Here is a 25,064-nt window from a genome sequence, read left to right on the forward strand (position 1 = left end):
TCAATCACTTGGTGATTTGCATGCAGCTTATTCACAAAGCAGCCAGTTGTGTGTAGCCCGATTTATTTTGTAGCCTAAAAATGTTATATAAATTGCACACTTTTTATTTGCGCAGGTAAGATTCTGTTAATTGGACATTGTTTTCCATTGCATTCTAAACTTTAAGTTTATTAATGTCACAAATAGGCTTACGATAATACGGCAATAAAGTTACTGTGAAAATCCCCCAATCGCCACACTCTGGCACCTGTTCGGTTCCACTGAGGGAGAATTTAACTTGACCCAAGCAGCTAACCAGCATGTCTTTCAGACTCTGGGAGAAAACCAGAGCACCTGGAGGAGACCCATGCAGAGAGGGGGAGAACATGCAGACTCCCCACAGTGACCCAAGCCGGGAATTAAACCCAGGTCCCTGTTGCTATGAGACAGCAGCGCTTGCCACTATCTCCCCTAGCTTGCCTACTTGTATAATAAACTTGGTGTTTACAAATTTGACTGCAGTAGAGAATTCTGTATAATTTTGCAAAATAATGACCTGTCAGTGCAATGCATTTATTTGTGTTGTACACAGCTACATTTTAATTTGGAGCCAGGTTTACAGGACTTGGATTTCACTCCTAAGTATCCTTTCAAGTTCACAATCTTGTAGTGTGATCTGACTGTTCGACAAGTCAAATTAATTTTTGCTGTTCTTGTTTGTCTCATATAGAATGGTTTGATCAACTTTGAGAAGAGACGGAAGGTTAGTATAAATTATTGCACCAAGCAAAACTTCGACAGTTGTATTTGGGGGGGATGGGGAGCATGCCTCTGTTATTGGGTTTGGAAGCAGAAATCCAAAACTCCAGGTCTGAAACATAAAAGTCACTAAAAATTGGATGAAGGAGGAACTTGACATGGTTGTCTTTCCGAGAAAGCTAAATGCATGGAAAAGGAATAAGAGAATGTTTGCAGTCTGATGAAGACAGGAGAGGCATAAATGCCAGCGCACAACCAGTTGGGCCAAATAGCCTATGTCTGTGCTGTTAATTTGAGTAAGAAGTCTCACAACACCAGGTTAAAGTCCAACCAGTTTATTTGACAGTAAACCCACAAGTTTTTGGGGTTTGCCCCTTCGTCAGGTGAGTAGAAAGTACTGGTCTCAAACAGAGCATATAAAAGGCACGCACAGTTTCACTATGCATCAAATCTAGCAAACAAAATGTTTTAAAATAGTTTTGGCACTATTCTAAAATCAATGACTCCGGTAAAGCAGCAGCAATTATAGTAGTTTTAAATCTCAACTTCCAATGTTTCTTTCCATGTTCTTTTTAGGAATTTGAGGTAATATCACAAATTAAACTGTTGCAGTCTGCTTGCAACAATTACAGCATCAATCCAGTCCAGAAGTTTTTAAAATGCTTTCACGGTCAACAATACTTGACTGACAAAGAAAGGTAAGAGGGTATTGCAAGCATGTGCTGATCAAACCATCAATGATTGTATAATCTTCCACCATTAGTGAGCTTGACAGTTCCCTGTTATAAATATTTTTGTGATGGGAACCATACAGCACACAAGTTCATTCAGCCCATCTTGTTTGTGCCTGCTCAAAGATTTTTTAAAAAAATAGCCGCCTGTTCTAATCCCACATTTTAGCAACTGGTCCGTAGCCTAACTAATTTAAAAAGGTACCAGGCTTATAACCTGAAAGTATCTGCCTCTACCAAAAAGAATTCAGACACTCACCATGCTCTGGGTGGAGAAGTCCATCTATCAATCACCTTAAATCTGTGCCCCCTGGTAATTGACCTCTCCGTTAGGGGGAGCTGGGCTTTCCTCATAGCCTCAATTTTCAAGCTCTGACAACATTCTTGTAAATTTCCTCTACTCCAGAGGAATTATGTTGTTCCTGTAACATGGCAGCCAGGACGGTACATAATTCGAGTTGTGGCCTAACTGGTGTTTTATATAGGTTCCAGCATTACATCCCTGCTTTTGCAATCTATATCTTGTCCAATAACAGAAATATTCCATATGCCTTCTGTATCATAACCATCTGTATTGCCACCTTCAGCGACCCGTGGGATGGACTCCGAGGTATTGCATTTCATCTACCCCTCCCGTTTATTTCCTATTCCCTTGCATCAACTTGCACTTCAGGTTCAATTCCATTTGCCAGTTTTTCCACTCACTCAACCAAATCATTTTGGGTAGATGCACAAACACTGCTATCATATTCATGTCTTTATATCAGTATATAGTAACATGCACCAAACGAATAAGCCAATAGTTATAGGAAAAAATGAGACCCTGATTCAGAAACCATGTTTTGAGTTTCTACTTTGAACACATCTGCTGGTCCAGATGTAAACTGTGCTACTTTCTGAAGTTTCTGCTCAAACATGTTTGTGCACCACTGACTTTTATCGCACACAATTGGCCAGCATTTTGGAAAGTGATTTTTTTGTTTAAATTTATACAAAATATTTGCCTCAAAGTATTCCTTGATGTACTGCTGTTTTATTAATTATCTCAAAAACCCCAAAGTTTAATCAATATCTCATCCTCTTCCTGGGATTTGAAATAATTGAAATGGACTTGTAGAAAGCTTTTATATAGTTGCATTGAATTGCAACAGTTGGCTTCTTAGTAAATGAACAAAAAATGAGCTTAAATATTCTTGCACCTTTTACACCACCTCAGGCTGCAGACAGACCTGCTGAGCCATTACCTGGAATGATTCATTTGAGCTGGGAGTATGGCCATTTTGTGGGTGGGGGAAGCTTTTACTATTTTCCTTTTTGGAATGGATTGGTTGATTTTGGGAAGATTGCACTCGAAACATTGGCAGCACAAACTTTTGCCCTTTTAATGTTTTGTCTGTTCCCATCATTGCCAGTCAACAAGATCTGCTCCTCATTTTGGTATCTGTACTCCTAGCACATGAGTGTTAGTCACTCAGTGAATGATGGACCAACTCCTTGCATTAACAATGGGTAGCTGCCCACCATCAGCTGTGTGCACTCATGGGTCAGTTTAACTCAGTTGGCTAGATGGCTGGTTAGTGATGCAGAGCAACAGCAACAGATCAGGTCCAATTCCGATATTAGCTGAGGTCAGTAATGAAGTCCTTGCCTTCTCAACCTTGCCTGTTGCCCAAGGTGTGGTAATCCTCTGGTTAAATCACCACCACTCAATACTCTCCATCCAAGGGGAAAGTAGTCTTTGGTCATCTGGGACTATGTCGACTTTACCTTCATGTGAAAATACAGATAAGGCCAGGAACTGCTGGCGATTTTGCAGCCTAATGCTAACTAGTGCACTTACTATTGCTTTATTTTCCTGTACCTCATGTTCAGGTTGGAAGATTTTGTTCCCTTCAGTGTGTCCCACAAAAAGGCTACGATGGTAATGGTGGCTGTCTTCTAAGAATGTCTGACACATGAAGTTAAATTCATTTCCATCTGCATTTCATGCAGTACAAAAGACTGCAGTTCCAGTAGCGAGAACCAGCAGTTAATCATTAATCAAAGTGCAGTGTTCTCCTGCCTGAAAATAAGTGCCTTTTGGAAGCAAATTAATCATTTGTGCAATTATTTTGTTTGTACAAATGAGTTTTTCAAAATATTAAGTTAATGAATATTGAATATTAAGCAAAGACATCACTTTTTTTAAATGGACCTTGTGTGAAATATGTTTATCTGCCATCCTGCAGCTATCGTGTGTCCTGTGAGCCAGAGGCAACTCCTGATGTTAGATCCACATCACCAAAACTCAGAAAGCGTATAGCGAAATGCCTCAGCCTGTAAGTATCATAAACAGAGAAGGTATCTCATCTGGTTGCTTTCTTTGAAATAAGCACCAATAGACAGACATGATGTGCATCAGCTACACCATGAATGTATATTTTAATTTGTGGCCAATATTGTTTTACTGGAGTGTGAAGATTCGGTGGTTGATAAAATTTAGTTTGAGATAATGTGATAACCGTTGGGGGTTGTTTTCGCCTCGAGCCTATATCTGTTGTCGATTAATTGACATAGGCTGATTGCTAATGACTAATCAATGACTTCATTATCATTGTATCATTTGATTGGACCAGATAGTCTTGCCTAGCAATTCCTATGTATCAAATGATAGCCAGTGTATAAATGGCTAGACCTTTTCAAATTTGCACTGAGAGGAGGAATCTCAAAAATGGATTAAAATGAAACGGCTTTGAGCATAGTTGTATGCCTACATAATAAAAACTGAATTTAGTTGATTATTTGAATGCAAATCCAATCTACATTCCATGTTCTTTAAAGTTTACTGTTATGCGGATCAGCAAACAGCAAAACAAATCAATCTGCAACTCTATCACTGGTGATTCATGTTTGAAGATCAAATGTACAAATTAACATGCAAGTGTGTGTGCATCAAGATTACAAAGATATTTTGTTCTCAGATTGTCCCTGTCGCAGTAAAGCACCATCTTTTATTTATCTCCACATGGGCAAGGACTAAACAATGTGGAGGTTGAGGGAGAATCATTCCTTCCTACTGTGTTGTACCTTGCAAATTGTCTGTATTGCAAATTGTGATTGTTTTGGTCATAGAGAATATTGAAGTCAAGGCAGAGAAACATATATTGATTGCCTGGTATATCATCTTTCTATATAATTGGGTTGGCTTTAGTTGCATGTTATAAGTTCATAAGATATCAGAGCAGAATTAGACTCTTCGGCCCATTGAGTCTGCTCCGCCATTCAATCACCCTTCAACCCATCGCCAATTAAAAATCTGTCTAACTCCTCAAATTTACTCACTGTCCCAGCATTCACTGCACTTTGGGGTAGCAAATTCCACAGATTCACAACCCTTTGTGAGAAGTAGTTTCTCTTCAACTGTTTTAAATTTGCTACCTCTTATCCTAAGACTGTAACCTCTCATCCTAGAATGCCCCACAAGAGGAAGCATCTCTTCCATATCTACTTTATCCAAACCTTTTATCATCTTGTATACATAAGAACATAAGAAATAGGAGCAGGAGTAGGCCATCTAGCCCTTCCTCTTGACCTCCCCTCATTCCTCTCAACCTCTCCTCATTCTTCTAAATTCCAGAGAGTATAGGCCTAAACTGTTTAATCTCTCTTCATTCAGCAAGCCTCTCGTCTCTAGAATCGATCTAGTGAACAACCTCTGAACTGCCTCCAATGCCACTACATCTTTCCTCCAATAAGGAGACCAAAACAGTGCAGAGTACTCCAGGTGCAGTTTCACCAATGCCTTGTATAGTTGCAACAACACTTCCTTGTCTTTATTCTATTCCTTTAGCTATAAATGGCAACATTCCATTTGCTTTCTTTATTATCTGCTGTACCTGCATGCTAATTTTCTGTGATTCATGAATGGGATATCCCAGATCTCTCTGCATCAGAGCATCCTGAAGTCTCTCCCCATTTAGGTCATAAGTTACCTTCCTGTTTTTCTGACCAAAATGCACGACCTCGCACTTGTACACATTCAACTCCATGTGCCACATTTTAGCCCACTCTCCTAACCCATCTGTAACCATTTAAGGTTCTTTCTTCCTCATTGCAATTTACTGTCACACCTATTTTTGTGTCATCTGCAAATTCGGCTATTGAGTTTTTGATGCCTGTATTATGTTGGTTATTGTAGCTTAGTTGTTGTCACGCTCCAAGAACCAGAATGAACACTCTTTATTTGATGTCACAGGTTCTAAACTGTCTTTTCTTGCTTCCCCTATAATACTTAATGCCTATTGTCAACTCCAGGCACCTGTAGTGCTAAATCATTTTTGTTTGCATCCAGCCATCTGTGTCACACAGCAGCTATTTTGGTATTTATACTTATTTCCATGGACCAAGCTGCAGGGAATGAAAAATTGGAGCAGCCAGTGGGCATATTCAGTCATTCCCACTGTTGCAGATCCTTGAAGCAAATTATTGACTAATGCTGTGAGTGCCTGTTCAGAAGTTCTGAACAATTTTGGCTGTTGCTTTCTTTAACTAATGACATACTGAACATGGCCCACTACATTTGCCAACAGTTTTGTGCAACAGCATTAACTGTCAGTTAGATGTTTTGTGTTTTGCCTATTTGGTCCTATCATGCCAGAACACTGCCATAACTGTTGTCGTTGAGCTTTTCACAATATTGCATTTGGAACCTTTTAGGAATGGGTCTCATTTTTGTTCTGCTTCATCTGGCTCTAGTAAGAACATGCTACTTATAGTGACAATTTTATTTCTCTGATTGTCTAATGGCAGATGGCATTGATTCCTATTAAAATTAATTGCATTCATGTGGCTTATTTGTTAGCCTTGACTCAGCCCAGTCAGAGAACTAAATTCAAGTTTCATTCAAAAGATTTAAGCGTATAATCTCGCTGATTTTTCTCAGTGCAATGCTCGACAAGGTGCTGCTCTGTCAGAAGTGCAGTTTCAGATGAGACTTTTCCACAGGAGGTCCCCATCTACTCTCTCAAATGTGAAGGATCCAATGGTACTCTTCAAAGAGCAGCTGAGGACTTTTTATCAACATATATCCTTCCTCCAACATAAACGATATTAATTGATGTCCTTGGGATCCTGTACACTGCCATGTTTTGCACAGTGTGACACTGACTATACAGTCTAATTGCTTATTTGACATGAGTTCACAGATGAGAGAGAGCCTCTTAAAGCTTGACTACATCTGACTGTCTACATCCTGCACTTCAACTGTGACTCCCATCATGCTGATCCACTGCTAATTCAGGTTGAACTCAGATCCACAATATCACAGAACCCAGTTTCACCTCCTAGACATTAAACTATAGGATCCGCTACAATTAAGCAATTAACTACTTGAGCCTGAGTTCTGCTGTTTAGTAAGGTCATTGCTGATTTGTGATCAAACTCTTCCCTCCCCCACCCCCCTCACCTTTGGCATGATCCAGCATCAACCCTCATTTTGAGATGAGTGGGGTCAAAGCTTATGGGGAGAAAAAAGGATTAGGTTGATCAGCCATGATTGTGATGAATGGCAGAGCAGGCATGAAGGGCCAAATGGCCTCTTCCTGCTCCTATCTTCTATGTCTCTGTTTGAATGAGATTTCCAAATTTTGTCTTCCTTTCCATATGAAAGTGTTTCCTAATTTCACTCCTGACAGATCTGACTCTAATTTTTAGGCAGTCTGAACTTCTTCAGCCAACAAAAATACTACTTTGTCTACCTCACAGTTCCCCTTTAAACTTTGATCAAATCATTTGATTGTCTAAATACAAGGAAATATAGCCCTGGTTTTTATAATTGCAAATATGAGGACACCAGGCATTAAGGCTCATTTTGAGTTAGCCACTTATGGTACAGAAGGAGACCATTTGGCTTGAGTCTGTTCCAAGTTTTATATTTACACATGTTTGCATCACTACAACTGTCACGTCTGAAATGTGGAGTTTTTTCAGGGAGCAGCTACTGCGAGTCCTTGATAGGTATGTCCCTGTCAGGCATGGTGGATTTGGTAGATCTAGGGAACCGTGGTGCACTAAAAGAGTTGAGTCGATGGTTAAAAAGAAAAAGGAGGCTTATGTTAGGATGAGATTGGAGGGCTCAGATAGTGCACTAGAAAGCTTTAGATTGGCTAGGAGGGAGTTGAAGAGTGAGTTGAGAAGGGCTAAAAGAGGACATGAGAAGACTTTGGCTGATAGGATTAAGGAGAATCCTAAGGCGTTCTATAGGTATGTCAAGAACAGAAGGTTGGTCAGGGCAAGATTAGGGCCAGTTACAGACAGCAGGGGGAAGTTGTGTGTGGAACCAGAGGAGATTGGAGAAGTATTGAACCAATATTTCTCTTCGGTGTTCACGCAGGGGGACATGAATATAGCTGAGGAGGACATTGGGTTGCAGGGGTGTAAAATAGACAGTATTACGGTTGATAAAGAGGATGTGCTGGAAATTCTTGAGGGGCTGAAAATAGATAAGTCCCCTGGTCCGGATGGGATCTACCCTAGGATTCTCTGGGAGGCTAGAGAGGTGATTGCAGAGCCTCTGGCTCAGATCTTCAGGTCGTCATTGGTCTCTGGTGTAGTCCCGGAGGATTGGAGGATAGCGAATGTTGTCCCATTGTTTAAGAAGGGGAACAGAGACTTTGCCGGGAATTATAGACCGGTGAGTCTTACTTCTGTTGTGGGCAAGGTTTTAGAAAAAATTATTAGGGATAGGATTTATAGTTATTTGGAGTGTAATGAATTGATTAGAAATAGTCAACATGGTTTTGTAGCGGGTAGGTCGTGCCTTACTAACCTTATTGAGTTTTTTGAGAAGGTGACCAAAGAGGTGGATGGGGGTAAGGCAGTTGACGTGGTATACATGGATTTTAGTAAGGCGTTCGATAAGGTTCACCATGGTAGGCTTCTGCAGAAAATGCAGATGTATGGGATTGTGGGTAATCTAGGAAGTTGGATCAGGAATTGGCTATCAGATAGGAGACAGAGGGTGGTGGTGGATGGTAAATATTCATCATGGAGTACAGTTACGAGTGGTGTGCCTCAGGGATCTGTTTTGGGGCCACTGTTGTTTGTAATTTTTATTAATGATCTGGATGAGGGTATAGTTGGGTGGATTAGTAAATTTGCTGATGACACCAAAATTGGAGGTGTGGTAGATTGTGAGGAAGGGTGTCATAGTCTGCAGGGAGACTTAGATAGGTTGCAGAGCTGGGCCGAGAGGTGGCGGATGGAATTTAATGCGGAGAAGTGTGAGGTAATTCACTTTGGTAGGAGCAACAGATGTGTCGAGTATAGGGCTAACGGGAGGACTTTGAATAGTGTGGATGAACAGAGGGATCTAGGTGTGTGTGTACATAGATCCCTGAAAGTTGGGAATCAAGTAGATAAGGTTGTTAAGAAGGCGTACGGTGTCTTGGCGTTTATTGGTAGGGGGATTGAATTTAGGAGTCGCAGTGTAATGTTGCAACTGTACACTACTCTAGTGCGGCCACACTTGGAGTACTGTGTGCAGTTCTGGTCCCCGCATTACAAGAAGGATGTGGAGGCGTTGGAGAGGGTGCAGAGGAGGTTTACTAGGATGGTGCCTGGTATGGTGGGGAGGTCCTATGAGGAGAGACTGAGGGATTTAGGGTTGTTTTCGTTGGAAAGAAGGCGGCTAAGAGGGGATCTTATTGAAACATATAAGATGATTAGAGGTTTAGATAGGGTGGATAGTGATAGCCTTTTTCCTCGGATGGAGAAAGCTAGCACGAGGGGGCATGGCTTTAAATTAAGGGGGGGTAGCTACAGGACGGATGTCAGGGGTAGGTTCTTTACCCAGCGGGTGGTGAAGGATTGGAATGCCCTGCCTGCTGCAGTTGTAAATGCGTCTAGTTTGGGGGCGTTTAAGAGATCTCTGGATAGGTTTATGGACGAAAAGGGATTGGTATAGGCTAGTGGGTCATTGTTTTTGTAACTGGTCGGCGCAACATCGTGGGCCGAAGGGCCTGTTCTGCGCTGTAATGTTCTATGTTCTATGTCACCAACATTACATGTAAAATGTGCCTCCTCTACCACTGAAGTCCTCATTCATGCTTTTGTCACTTTTTCAGATGCCTTAACCCCTTGTACTATGTGATCCCTGAACTTTATCTCATTCAAAATCTGTTGCTTGTTTTCTGATTCCTTTTGAATCATACTCTCACCAACCTCCACTGGTTTCCTATCCTACTTCCCGGAATCCTTCTGTTCCTTTGCCCATACCTAGCTCTGTAATTTTCTCTGGCCCTGGGGGACCTGTACAGAGATTCTGCTGATTTGTTTCTGATCATCTTTGAATTCCATCCTCCCCTCCACATAACAATTGGCAAAAGACTCCTCGGCATGTTAGATCCTTCATCCTAAATTGTTCTGTGTGTGCCCACCATGAGCCTCCAGAAATCTTATCTGCCATCTGCCCGACTACAATGAAGTGCTTTGAAACATTTAACCACCATAAAGATGGGATGTAAATGCAAGTTCCTGTGTACATCCTTGTAAAAGTTTTTTGTGCAGTTTCTATCAAGTAAGTGATTTGCCCTTAATTTTTTCTGAAAGATGAATTTTATTAAGTACACATTGGGAAATTTTGTGCACTAAATATTTAATACCAGATTTTCACACAAGAGAGTAATAGCAGGGTTGGAATAATACACTGAAAAGTCTAGGCTGCAGTGTCATCTGAACACACAAAACAAAAAACCTCATGGATTTTTCCAGCAAAAGAGGGAAGATCTCCGCAGGAAGCAATTACTGCCCAGGGACTTCAGGGAGCAATTCTCCTACCTCCATCTCAGTGAGGAATTAATTATGCATCAGATCCACACTGCAAACTCCTCTCTCCCCACCACCACCACCCCCCACACGAAACCAGACATTCTGCAAAAAATAACCAGCTTTTTGGGGTCTGAGGATATTTAGCAGTAATTATTGAGATTATCATTAAAAAAAACTCATTCAACAAATAAACTTTTCCGGAGTTTTTGCACAGACTAATAGTATGAAGTTCACTAATTTGCATATAGATAACACTGCAATCTTGCAGAACCAATGGAGAACATAGGGTGACAGGCAATTCCTGGGTATTCTACACTGAGATTTGTCAGCTTCAGTGACTGGATTCTGTTTTGCTCTCCATCCAAAATCTGTTGTTTAAATATGACAAAACAAGCCCTTTGCTGTACATTGCATATAAGACAACCCTATTTTCTGGCTTCAAAAGTCATGGTTTTTCCATAACGCTTGTACTTTCAGTCCTATTGTGCTATGCTTATATTAGTGGCCTCAATTTTTCACCTCATAAATGCATTTTTTCTCCCTCCGATACATATAGTGCTGCACAAGAAATCAGACAGGCAATATGGGCTGTGTTGTGAAGATTTTATGCGGGTTTATAATGTAGTAGACCCCATGTGGTTAATGACAAAGAAGGCGACCACTGAGGCCGCACTGTTCACCTTTAGCTTTACCATACAAGTCAACCCTGTTTGGAAGAATTTTTCTAGGTTTCAAAGGACAACTCAGGCCAGAATTCTCTGATGTATGCCCTGCCACCACTGTCAGTGTCAACAGTGCTGAGGCAGCAGTGACCACTGCAACATGCCATTCATCTGTTCTTATTTCAATAAGTTGCATAATCAACCATGGGGTGGGAAAGAGTATGTACCACTACTTCAAAATATGTCCATGTATTGGGCCATTGTTGGGTAACCAAGTGCCACTTTAATCAGCTGTAAACTCTTTCTGTAGAATGCAATGACTTTTAATAGTCTTTTAGTATTTTTACTGACCGATCCTTTTCCTTTGTGCAGCCTATTTCTAGGAGGAGATGTTAATGAGAATGGCACTTCAACTAAGTGCTCCGACCAGCCTAAACCCCCCGAGAGTGGGAATTCAGCAGAGAGCATCAAGTCGGTCAGCGTTTCATCAGATTCCAGCAGTTTGGAAAGTGAAGAGCCCTGCACTTCGTACGCTTACGCTCAAGAAGGACCCCAGAAAAAGGTGACAGAGGCATTTCTCACAAAACATATTGTGGGAGTTCTTTGTACTTTGTACTTTGATTATCAATGGGATACAAGGGTGCTCACCAACACCTAACCTGATCACTGGTTCTGCCTGCCCAAACGCAGCATGCCTTTCTTCATGGGCACATAATATCTGATTGAGCTAACACACCTCTTGGGAACAAGCTATTGTCCTTAATTTGAATGTATTTAAGGTGACAGCCTCATAATTGGCTTCTGCCTGCAATATGCAACCCCAGATTACAGCACTGGTCAAAGTTTCAGATCTGCAGGTGAGACTTCAGTCTCAACAAAATTCAACCCATGTTGTTTATAAAGCCATCAGATGCCAGAAGATTTATAATTAACTGCATGGAATGCAAACTGATTTTGTTCATATGAAATACGAGCTTCTTTTGCATTGATTTTATTAAATATGTACAGAGGCAGATCCACGTCACAGTAATAACCAATATCATGAATTTAAGTTTGAAACATCTTTGATAGCGCAGGCTGATTTTTATGGTAAAGTTAACACACGGGCTGTTGTGACCATAACAACTTCAAGTGTGTAGTCCACAAAAACAGCACTTTGGATCAAAATCTAACAAACTACTCCACCAATAGCAACAAAGCAATGCAGCTCTGCTTGTACATCAGAGTCCCTCCTGACTGCCTGCTTTGTTTCTTTTCTGCACTTGACCTTTAGTTATTCTTCAGCATATTCTCCAATGGTGAGTGATATTTCTTGGGAGATTATCAATGACCTGGATCGTCACTTTTAGTAGAATATGTTGATGACTTGTTCCTTGGAAATTTCAGTAATTCAGAAGTTTTAAAATACCCTCCCTCTTTATAGATTCTCCTTTTTCAGTCCTTGTATTCCATCTCTCCAATAATGTTACTGCATTGCCAGTACCCTGCATCTCAAGATCTGCATTAGAGTGATTTGGCTTTTAATTCCCTTCTATCTTTCTGTGCCTTCTTGTCTCCTTTTCTGGTGCTTTGCCCCACCTGCACAAAGCATCACCACTGGATGTATTTCATTTCAATCAGTGTCAGTGGGTGCTGCAAGTGAGGAACCAGGTGAGGCAGGCAGGATAACATTCCTGTGAGTATGGGAGTGCTCAACAGTGTGTAAACCAAAATCCCAAAGGGACTATTTGACGATTTAAGCATAGCTTAAATATCTGAATGTAATGGCCCACCGGGCACTTATACATATGTGCTAAATGATAACTGCCAATGTTGGCTTGGCGACTAGTAGACATTAGATGGTATCATTCATCAGCATTGATTTTTAGCTGGGAAGAATCACAAGGATTTCAGTATAACTACCTCGAAATTGTGCATTCCTCAAGGCCAAACTGTTGTGTCCGCAATGCCCCCTCTTCTGAGGGAATGGCAGAAAGTTTGTGTCCAAATAGATGTAACGGGGAAGAAGGACCTGTCTGAAATATAATCATTGGCAATTTTTTTCTAAAATAATTCAGCAATCATCTGAATCCCTCTCTTCTGCGGACACCTCCTCCTCCTCGGGAATTACATTCCGAGTATCGCCGCCGCCAGTATCGCCGCCGCCACCATCGCCAGCATCGTCAGTATCGCCATCGCCGGAATCGCTGCCGGCAGTATTACAGCTACCAGGATCGCGGCTGCCAGGATTGTGGCTACCAGGATGGCGGCTGCCAGGATCGTGGCCGCCAGGATTGTGGCTACCAGTAGCATGGTCCTCAGTATCACCGCCACTTCCCAACCCTACCATGGTTCACAACCATTTTGCCTCAGTCACTTCCTACAATGCAGGTCCCATGCTCGACAAGCCGAATGAAGACAGCTGTATCATCTGGGTCAGCCTAGAGAATGACGATGGAAATCTATACAAAAGCGTTTTGGTAAGTATGTGGATTGTTTTCTTTATTCATGTTCATGCTGTATAAAGGTTGTTAATTTCTGCCAGTATAGACAGAAATGCAAAAGGACATTTATCTTTGAGGGCAAAAACTGGCCTCGGAACCATTTGTTACTGCACAGTCATACTCAAGATGACTTGTGTGACTGTGACCAGTGCTACTTCACTGTCTACTTTCCATGTCACTGAAGCTTTTGATTCCTGTGCGCTCTGACCATTTCAGCTTTTTCATAGAATGTTGTCGCATTTTGTGTGAGTTTGGAGCCTTTTTTTAAATGTCCTTATTCATTAACAATACAGAACACAACAAGATGTAGCACTTTAATATGTTTATTTAAGGGGTGAGCTGTGATTAATTTGTACTATTTCCTCACCCCTTGTGCAACAATGCAGTTAAGAGATACAAATTGAAATCTAAGTCACTTGATTACCGCATGACTAACTATGGGTAGCTCTGGTCCTCCTGTTGGCTAATTGACTAATTTTTGCCAGGCATTCCTTTGGGGCTTGCATGGAATTTAAAAGGATAGAGAATAGAAGAGAGCAAAGCAAAAATGGAGGTGGTGAAAGGGTACAATTTAATTACCAATGATAATTGTTTAATCACACTGCTTTTATCTCTTAACCGATTTTGTATCCATGTTGCCACTGCTTCTTTCATCCCAGTGGCTTCAATGTTGCTTGTACTGTGCAGTACTTTAGCAAACATCTTTTTGAAAATCTTAAGTACCTCACCTATCTTTGTACTAATCCTCTAGTCACTCAAATAATTTAGTGAAGTTAGTCAAACAGATACATGCAGCTGTCATTTGACACATTTTTTCCTAAACGATGAAGATGGCAATTAACTATATCAAACAGATATGCAATCTCCAGATCTGATTGGAGGAATTTAGCCTATCATCTTCATTTGGACTGAGACATTTCGGGTGTGTACAAACAATTAATTATACATATTAGTTGTAGACATACCTCGTGTCTGATATTGCACCCAAGACGAGACAACCATTAGAAGTTGAAACTATTTCAATTCTGCTGCTGTTCAGGGCAGTCTTCCTGACCCAGTTTGGTTGAGCTATTGTAGAAATTATTTTTCACTTGAGATTGAATAAAGTCAACAAATTAAATTATTGTTTCAAACTGAAAATTTGCAATGCAGCATGCCTCATGAATGCTGAAAGGAATTGCCCCATTTAAGGTTTACTAGATTGGACTTGTAATCAGTATTGCCATAAATGTACAGAGACTGGGTTAGTTAAAATCTACTTCCTTTGAGAAAGAACATAAGAACATAAGAAATAGGAGCAGGAGTAGGCCATCTCGCCCTTCAAGCCTGCCCCGCCATTCAATAAGATCACGGCTGATCTGAAGTGGATCAGTTCCACTTTCCTGCTTTCTCCCCATAACCCTTAATTCCCCTGTCTATCAGAAACCTATCTACCCGTGACTTAAATATATTTAGCAAGGTAGCCTCCACCACTTCAACGGGCAGAGAATTCCAGAGATTCACCGCCCTTTGAGTGAAGAAGTTCCTCCTCAACTCTGATCTAAACTGCTCCCCCCCTTATCTTGAGGTCCTCTAGTCCTGTTATCCTTTCTAAGCGGGAAGAATCTCTCTACCTCTACCCTATCCATCCCCTTCATTATCTTATTCATCTCTATAAAATCCCCCCTCAGCCTTCTAAACTCCAACGAGTACAGACCCAGTCTATTTCGTCTCTCTACATAGGCCAACCCCCTCATCTCTGTTATCAGCCTAGTGAACCTCCTCTGCACTCCCTCCAAGGCCAATATATCCTTGCACAAGTGCGGCGACCAAAACTGCGCACAGTACTCCAGCTGCGGCCTCACCAGTACCCTGTACAGTTGCAGCAAGACCTCCCTACTTTTATATTCTAGCCCCCTCCGTATAAAGGCCAACATTCCATTCGCCTTCTTGATCACCTGCTGCACCTGCAGACTGGGTTTTTGCGACTCGTGCACAAGGACCCCCAGGTCCCTCTGCACCGTAGCATGCTGCAGCTTTTCACATTTTAAATAATAATCCCTTCTACTATTATTTCTGCCAAAGTGGATAACCTCACACTTGCTAACATTATACTCCATCTGCCAGGTCCTCGCCCACTCGCTCAGCCTATCCAGATCCCTCTGCAGACTTTCCACACCCTCCACGCAATTTGCTTTTCCACTCATCTTTGTGTCATCAGCAAATTTTGTCACCCTACACTCAGCCCCCTCCTCCTGATCATCTATATAAATGGTAAATAGTTGAGGCCCCAGCACCGATCCCTATGGCACTCCACTAGTCACCAACTGCCAACCAGAATAGCACCCATTGATACCAACTCTCTGCTTCCTATTAGACAGCCAATCTTCTATCCACACTAACACCTTACCCCCAACTCCGTGCACCTTAACCTTCTGTAGCAACCTTTTGTGGGGCACATTATCAAACATCTTTTGGAAATCTAAAAACACCACATCCACCAGTTCCCCTCTGTCTACCACACTAGTCACGTCCGCATAGAAATCCAACAAATTCGTCAAACACGACTTCCCCTTAACGAATCCATGCTGCGTCTGCTTGATCAAACCATTATTTTCTAGGTGCCTCACTATTTCTTCTTTGATGACAGATTCTAGCATTTTTCCAACCATAGATGTTAAACTAACAGCCTATAATTCCCTGCCTTTTGTCTGCTACCTTTTTTAAACAACTGAGTATCATGAGCCATTTTCCAATCTTCCGGCACTTTCCCGGAGTCCCGCGAATTTTGATAAATAATTACTAAGGCATCCATTATCACCTCTGCCATTTCTTTCAGGACCCTGGGATGCATTCCATCCGGTCCTGGGGACTTGTCCACCTTCAGTCCCATTAGTCTATCAAGCACTACCTCTCTAGTGATAGTAATTGCATTCAGGCCCTCAACTCCTCATCCTTCTATCTTTAATATCCGGCAAACTATTCGTGTCCTCCTCCGTGAAGACCGAGGCAAAAAACTTATTTAAAGCCTCAGCCATTTCCTCATTGCCCACCGCTAAATCCCCCCTCTCGTCCTCCAAGGGTCCAACAGTCACTCTAGCCAGCCTCCTCTTCTTTATATATTTGTAAAAACTTTTACTGTCATTTTTTATATTTAGTGCCAGTTTAGCTTCATACTCTATCTTTCCTTTCTTTATCACCTACTTAGTCATTCTTTGTTGATTTTTAAATCTTTCCCAATCGTCTAATCGCCCACTATTTTTAGCCACTCTGAACACATCAGCTTTTAATTTAATACTCTCCTTTATTTCCTTCGATAACCACGGCTGGTTATCCCTTCTCCTACAGTCCTTCTTGACCATTGGAATATATTTCTGCTGAGTACCGAAAAAGATCTCCTTAAAAATCCTCCACTGTTCTTCAGCCGTCCTACCAGCCGATCTGCACCCCCAATCTACATTCGCCAATTTTGCTCTCATCCTATCATGCTCCCCTCTGTTCAAACAGAGGACACAGGTTCAGGATCCTACTTTCTCATCCTCCAACTGCATCAGAAAGATCCACACAAGTTTAATCATTTTCTACAGAAGCATTCAGAATATATTGTGATAGTCTTTCATAATGGGGGAGAGGCTTTCTGATTCCAAAGATGTATGCAGAAACTTTTCTATCATAAGGTACCAATCCCACCAAGAATAACAGGAATCTTGGAATGTATGAAACATATGTTTCTCTGTTCTATCTGTCTTCACCAGATTACACTCTGACTATGCTGTAAGTGTGATGCCAACTGACAGAGATCCAGCTTGTGAATTCATAACATAACATTGCCATGTTTGAAACTGACACAAGTAAATTCTTTTCAGTGTTCAAATTGATAGTCTGTCATGAGGATGGAGCTGCTAAGGTAGATATGGAGCAATCTCAGGAGACCAAGCACATCTTCACTGATATGCATCCTGACAGGTTAATCAGAGTGGTGCGTGAGATCAAAGTCTGCACCAGTCACTGGACTTGCCCTTGGGCAACTGACCATCCCCAAGAGTTCTGCTACTAAATGACAGCATGAAATTCATTCTTATGAATGGTAGATCATCCCTTTCTTATGCTAGAGGATATTATCATGAATCAGAAGTGCAAGTTTGTCAATTTACAATATCTTGAATGTCTTGCAATTCATCCCGGAATGGGAGGATCTTTAATGATTCCACTGAATCTGCAGATTAAGAGATACAAAAGGTTGTAATTCTCGGATAAGTCAACCTTGGTATCGACAACTGCAAATTGATGGGATCTTGTACTGTAACATTGTTGCTCTTTTATATGTTTACGAAGAGCTTTGTTTCTGAGGGGCTGGAAAAATTGAATTTGTAAACCATGGCCTGCAGCTTAAAAGAAGAAAAGCGTGCACAGTCTCTCAATTGGGAAAACTCCCCAATTCTCTCAAACAAATACCCAGATCTGCCAGTGTACTTCATCTCATGGGATCAGCCATTTGCTGGACTGCTCAAACTTGAGCTGGGAGAAATGAGCTCCAGATGTAACATAGGACTGAACAAAAACCGAAAGGAGGTTGTTTTTAAAAAAATAACACTGCGGTACATTTTGGTCACTTCAATATCCTGTTTACCTACGCAAGTCCAGTGATTCAAAATTTGAGGTGAATATTAAGTTTCTGAACTCCATTCAGGGACTAAATGTTGCTTAATGTCGCAATCATTTTTATGAATCACTTTTAGATAAACATGAACTAATATTATATGTCAGATTGAGTATTGAGCTTTTAGCTCTATGAGCAATAAATGTCAAAAGTAAGCAAATGGTATAGGGGAAAAGAATGGAGCATTTAAATTGATTTTGTTTTGGACAAATTTATTTGCTTTAAACTACAAATATAGGTAAGTTTGCCCAGGAATCTTTGTGGTGAAACACTGGGCTCTGTTTCTCTTAGATATTTAAGCATGTTTCCTCACAAATGGATTTTGGTGCATTGAAGGCAAGTTTTTGCAATACCAGTCCTAAGACATTACAGTTGTAGAGATGGATATTATTTCTCTGTAATTTGTACAGTATTCAATACAATGCCACTATATATCTACTGAGTGAAAACAGCCATTTTTTAAGGGCTTGCACTTTTTTCATTATTCCTAAAGAAAAGTAAATATTTTTTCTATTTAGGTGACAAATGGAGATAGGACACCTGTGATTATCCAGAGAGCCATGTCCAAGCACAACCTTGAACCAGAACTGATGGATGATTATCAGCTCGTACAGATCATCTCAAAAGATGAAGGTGAGAGATGGGAATTGTATCTCAATTTATGATAAGTAGCCACCTTTTGGCAGCAGATTGGTGTTTTCTTTATGTTTCACCAAAAAGCTTGGAAAAACCATATTCCTATTATTGAATAGATCCAGTTTCACTCAGCTGGATCCAACTTGGAGAAACAAAAATAGTGCTTGAAAAACTCAGCAGGTCTGGCAGCATCTGTAGAGAGAGAAAAATGAGTTAAAGTGATACAGACTTGATGTTGACTCTTTTTCTTTCTCCACAGATTCTGCCGAACTTGCTGAGTTTTTTCCAGCATTTTGTGTTTCTATTTCAGACTTACGGCATCTGCAGTATTTTGCTTTCTATCCAACTTGGAGGAATTTGACTTTACATTCCTCAATAAGTAACAATTGCCTGGACCTAATGAAAGCAACGAATATCAACCAATTCTCTGAAAGCAATATTGTGTTGAAGGATGCACAGCTGGAGTTGGTTGCAAATAGTCGACATTATTCTGGTTTATTCATTCTAATTCAAGCTTTGTATTCTGTGGGGGGAGAAAAGATGCAAGAATCATTATTTTGAAACTGAAAGCCTTTTTACCTGCCTTTTCTTGGCCCTCTGGCAATTTAGCAATGAAACAAGAAAATTGAATGGGGTTTCTTCTAGTTTTCTACTGAGCCAATCAGCACTATCAAAATGCATGTGTAAATAACCTTATACATTTCCTTTGCTTTTCAGAGCTTGTGATTCCAGACACTGCCAATGTGTTTTCTGCTCTGGACCCTTCTGGGAAATTTTACTTTATTCTGAGAAACCGGTACTCCTGCAGATAACAGGTTAAGCTACAAATCCAGTCATGCTTGACACTACCCAAATCAGCGCATAGACTAAGCAAGGTTACTCTGTAAGGAGTGCCACTTTTCACACAGCTATACCTGTCGAAGCTTAAACAAAACACCACTTAGTACTGAAAAACCCTGCAATATATGTGAATAAATTACCTGACAGTATTTTACTTAAATTATTGGACACTATGGATAGCATTGTCCAAACACTTGAACGCATGCTTGTCTGCTTTTGAAACATTTTGTACATCAGCCCTTTTGAAAGAAGACTGTCAGATTGGATCCTGTCACCAGAGTCTGTTGGAGAGCTACAGACTTGATGAAGATCATATGCTTGTTGGAATTGGTGGAAGAGGAAAATGTTTTTGTTATATATGAATTGTGTGACTATTTGCAAATGAGCTGGCCTGGGGTTCCTCCACAATCACTTTGTAACCAGTGAACCAACTGCCATCTAGTTAATTGGCCGAATGATGACTACTTCAATGAAAGTAGTTGGATTGGCCCTTGAGCTCTTCAGCACACGTTTCCTGCCTTCCCTCTTTATTTTTCCAGCAGCTTATCCACCTTCTGGAATATACAGCATCAACTTGCCTTCAACGAAGACAACTGCAAGAAATTATGGAATAGTTTATTATTAATGAGACTCCAGGATGGTAGTCTGCCTCCCTGGTGCCAGGGTATTAGAACATAGAACATAGAACATTACAGCGCAGTAAATGTTAAATGCCCTCGGCCCTCGATGTTGTGCCAACCAGAGGAGGGGCTAAAAGAGGTGGGGGAGTAGCAATATTAGTTAGGGAGCATATTACAGCGGTGCAGAGGGTGGACAATTTAGAGGGGTCATGTAATGAGTCACTGCGGGTGGAGCTCAGAAACAGGAAGGGTGCAATCACTATGCTGGGGGTATACTACAGGCCACCCAACAGCCCACGGGAAGTGGAGGAACGGATATGCAAGGAGATTCTGGATAGGTGCAGAAGAAAATAGGATTGTTGTAGTGGGAGACTTTAATTTCCCTGATACAGACTGGAAAGTGCTTAGGGCTGAGGGTCTGGATGGGGAGAAATTTGTAAAATGCACACAGGGAAGTTCTTTGGAACAATATGTAGATAGCCCAACTAGAGAGGGGGCTATACTGGATCTAGTACTGGGAAATGAGCCCGGTCAGGTCAGTAGGGGAACATGTGGCAAATAGTGACCACGATTCTGTTGACTTCAGGAAAGTAATGGACAAGGATGAGTGTTATCCTTTGGGGTAGGGTGCTAAACTGGGGAAAGGTTAACTATAGCTGGATAAGGCAGGAATTAGTGGCCGTTGATTGGGAGAGGCTGTTCAAGGGTAAGTCCACGTCGGGCATGTGGGAGTCTTTTAAGGAACAGTTGATAAGGGTGCAGAACAGGCACGCGCCTATAAAAAGGAAGGATAGGAAAGGTAGGATTCGAGAGCCGTGGATAACCAGGGAAATTGAGGATCTGATCAAAAGGAAAAGAGAGGCGTATGTTAGGTCCAGGCAACTGAAAACAGACAGAGCGCTGAAGGAATACAGAGAAAGTAGGAAAGAACTCAAACGGGAAGTTAGAAGGGCAAAAAGAGGTCACAAAATGTTCTTGGCAGACAGGATAAAGGAGAATCCCAAGGTATTTTATTCATACGGTAGGAACAAAAGGGTTGTCAGAGAAGGGCCTGTTTCCTGTGCTGTACTGTTCTTTGTTCTTTGTTTGTACTACCAATGATATTGCACTTGTTTTGAATTGATGTTCAGCTTTATACTAGATTTATACTGAATTATTATTTTGTGTATATGTAATTGTAAATGTAAACCTTTTTGGGAAAAAATCTTTAAAAGCTGCAGAAGGGACCAGATCACCTGAGATATGAATACTTGTTTCTTTTTGTCCCTCATTTATCTTGTATTCAATTACTTAGAACTGCCATTATTTTGTGGGCTAGCCTACAATACTAAAAGAATAAGCAATATCCTTTCTGTGTGAATCTACAGACCTTAGTAGTCAGAGCATAAATTAGACACTAATTCATTGACCGCTTCATTTTTATGTAATCACTTCTCAGGTATAGGACAGCACTGACTATATATGTTCACTCATTAGATTTACCCCAAAAAAAACCCTTGAAAGTAGCAACAAATGCCAAGAATGTCTTAACAGTCTTTGGGTTTCTATCAAATTCAGATTTGCACATGTATAAATTAACCACCAGAAAAGGCAAGTGCTGAAGCACTTTAACATTTCAAGCGTCTTCCACACATGATGCTCCAGTATCCTTCCCCCAACATGAATTGACGTGCCTATGAGTTGTGGTGAGGGGGGGCTTTAGGGAACTCACCACTTAATTTTTGGAGGTCCATGTATTTTTCTTGTTGCCTCCCATCAATCACTTGCTGCCCTGAAATAGGATTCACTAATCAGGCACAATTACACAAGACCACTTGTCACTAAAAAGGTTCAACATCTGTGCCAGCAACAGGTATTAGAGGAAATCATCTGCATTATTTGTATATTTTTCTAAGTGCACACTTAAATATTTTCTGTATTCCTCACATAATTTGTTTTAAATAAAATGTTTCTAAAATTTCAAAACCTTCATGCTTCTTTCTTTTGAAATGGAAGGCAGGACCTGATAAGACCAGATATGTTATGTATCTACTTCAGTTGAGAGTTTACCTTAATGTGAACCATGCCATCTGGCATTATGGACAGTCCTATTCTAGAAACCAAGGGCAATGACTGATAACTGCAGTGTTCTCATGTTTTTGCAACAGCCGATCATGATCCAGTGGTCGATTGAAAAGCAAAATGGCTAACCTTCTGCATTAATCATGTACAAGTTGTGGTGTGAACACTGAATGGCCAGCTTCGGCATTTCCCATTTTTCTAATATCTTGCCCCATCCCGTGCTGAAATCTTTAACTTTTTGATTTGTTGTTGCCTTTGGTATATTCTCAATCTCTCCTTCCCAGCTCCATCTTTTTATCACTGCTAGGTAGTTCAGATTTAAAGTGGGTTGCCATGTGTAGGGGAAAAATCACAAAGATGGCTATCTGGCACATAAAGTTACTTGGGGAGAGAGACATTAAGCAAGCACTGACTTTTAGCGGACTATCCATAGCAGTTAGTTAGCATTGCTGCCTCACAGTACCAGGGTCCTGGGTTCGACTCCTGGCTTGGGTCACTGTGTGGAACGTGCACGTTCTCATTGTGTCTGTGCAGGTTTCTTCTGGATGCTCTGGTTTCCTCCCACGGCCTGAAAGACATGCTGGTTAGGTGGATTGGATATGTCATACTCTCCATTAGTACAGTTGAACAGGTGCCGGAGTATGGTGACGAGGGGATCTTTACTGCAGTGTTAATGTAAACTTACTTATGACACAAAGAACTAAACATACTGTGGGCAGCATAGTAGCACAGTGGTTAGCACTGCTGCTTCACAACTCCAGGGACCTGGGTTCGATTCCTGGCTTGGGACGGTGTCTGTGTGGAGTTTGCACATTCTCCTCGTGTCTGAACTCATAGGGGACAGGCACTGTGAGATGTTAGTGGACAGGGGAGCATCCATATCTGTCACCGACCTACCCTTACCGACTACAAATAAAATGATTTACCTAACCGTGATAGGAGGAAACACATCCACCTACCTAAGCGAGACCACGTTAGTAAAGATAAATAATCTGTATACACCAATGAGGCTTTATGTGTGCAAAAATAACATGGATATAATAATGGGAAATGATATGATGAAAGAATAAGATTTTGATAGACTGTGGAAAGGGAGAATTAATCTGGCCAAGACAAGATGGTCGTAAAACTAGAATAGGGAAACTCACAAGTCACCTCAACCATTAAGGTGACCAGCCACTGCCAGAAATCGGGAATTAGAGACAGGAGGGTTTGGAGCCATCTGTGCTTCCGTCCTCGGGGTATGGGCTAAAACAAAGTTAAATACCGGTTTTACTAAAAAGTGCCCAATAAAGGGGCTGGGACTGGAACAAAAGCCACATCGACAATACCCAATAAAACCAGAGAAAGCTGTAGTGGAGGTAGTTAAAGGGTTAGTGGAAGGGAAGATTCTGAGAGAAACCACAAGCACCACTAACTCCCCAACATGGCCAGTGAGCAAGCCTGACGGAAGCTATAGGCTCACGATAGATTACACCAGACTCAAAGTCACACCCAAGTTGCACCCTGTTGTAGCAAGTCCTTCGACAATCCTGAATGGACTGTCACAGGAGCACAAAATATTGGACATAGCCAACGGATTCTGGTCCTTACCGTTGGATCCCGAATCTCAAGACAAATTTGCCTTTACCACAGGGATTCCACAACAGCCCTGTTATATTCCATTGTGTAATAAGTGACATCCTGAACAGTGTAGAACTGCCAGAGGGTAGTACGGTCCTACAATATGTAGACAACATCCTAATGGCCTTGCAGTCCAAGTCAGGGCATCAAGCAGCCTTATATTTAGTACTGAATGAATTAAAAACCACAGAGTTAAAAGTGAGCCCCAAAAAAGGCACAAATCAGGAAAACACAGGTCCTATACTGAGGACGCTTTATATCCCAAGAACTTAAAGAAATGCCAACGGACTGAAAGAAGGTGATAAAACAAATGCCATGACCCGTCGCCATGAGAGGCGTCAGAAAGGTGCAAGGATTATTCAACTAGAGCCGGAGTTTCATCCCAGGGTTTGCAAAATTAGCAGAACCCATACAAAGACTAGTCAAAGGGGGAAAACCAGCTTTAGATCCCTTAAAATGGGAATCCAAGTAGGAAGAGGCTTACGACAAACTAAAAACAGAACTGATATCAGCCCCTGGACTAGGATTACCAGATTCTAATAAGGACTTCCACATCCATTGTAGTAATAAGGGAGGGTTCTATTCTGCAGTGGTAACACAGGACCACGGCGACAGAAAGAGACCCATAGGCTATTACTCCACCGCAGAAGGGCCGGTAGTCACCAGACTACCAAGGTGCATAGCCTCCTTGGATTGCGCTGTCTGGGCCGTAAAGGTTAGCGAGCCAGTAATCATGACAGGGAACATAATCCTTCACACCAAACACATTTTCGTGGAAATATTGAACACAGGAAAACTAAGGTCAGTCTCAAACATGAGAAGGACTCAAGTGGGAAGCTGTCTTCCTACCTCCAAGAAAGTCCGTGATAATAATAAGGGATACAGGGAAAAACCCAGGAGAAGGGATTTTAGATGTAGGAGAGCCACACAATTCTGAGGGTATAGATAGGGACAAAGGAGAGGGTAGGATAAAGGGTATACCCTAAATAACAGCTGAGGAGACTCTTTTTGGAGATGGGTCACGCAACTATGTGGAAGGCTCACCCCAGACAGGGGGGGGCAGTAGTAAATGACAAATTAGACACAGTAAGGTCAGGAAGGATTGACAGAGGTCTATCCATGCAAGTGGCAGAACTAGTGGCACTCACACAGGCACGAGAGTTATCTGAAGGTAAAACGGTGAACACCTATACAGATAGTTGCTATGCATTCAGAGTCATACATGA

General features: G+C 41.4%; 1 protein-coding gene across 2 annotated transcripts in view; it reads left to right on the forward strand.

The window, feature by feature from the left end:
* LOC145347939 (ral guanine nucleotide dissociation stimulator-like 1) overlaps positions 1-22,021 on the forward strand; it is a 90,424-nt gene extending 68,403 nt beyond the window's left edge. For both annotated transcript variants that reach the window (XM_080195926.1, XM_080195927.1), the window contains exons 20-26: positions 710-742; positions 1,315-1,436; positions 3,698-3,787; positions 11,309-11,498; positions 12,994-13,395; positions 18,577-18,691; positions 19,412-22,021. In XM_080195926.1, coding sequence (XP_080052052.1) covers positions 710-742; positions 1,315-1,436; positions 3,698-3,787; positions 11,309-11,498; positions 12,994-13,395; positions 18,577-18,691; positions 19,412-19,506 — 1,047 coding nt within the window. In that variant the 3' untranslated portion in view covers positions 19,507-22,021. The remainder of the gene's footprint in view (positions 1-709; positions 743-1,314; positions 1,437-3,697; positions 3,788-11,308; positions 11,499-12,993; positions 13,396-18,576; positions 18,692-19,411) is intronic.
* The last annotated feature ends 3,043 nt before the right edge of the window (positions 22,022-25,064 follow it).

This window comes from Carcharhinus amblyrhynchos, chromosome 9 (genome assembly GCF_965287045.1).
Source record: "Carcharhinus amblyrhynchos chromosome 9, sCarAmb.v2.hapA, whole genome shotgun sequence".
In the NCBI taxonomy this organism is placed as follows: Eukaryota; Metazoa; Chordata; class Chondrichthyes; order Carcharhiniformes; family Carcharhinidae; genus Carcharhinus; species Carcharhinus amblyrhynchos.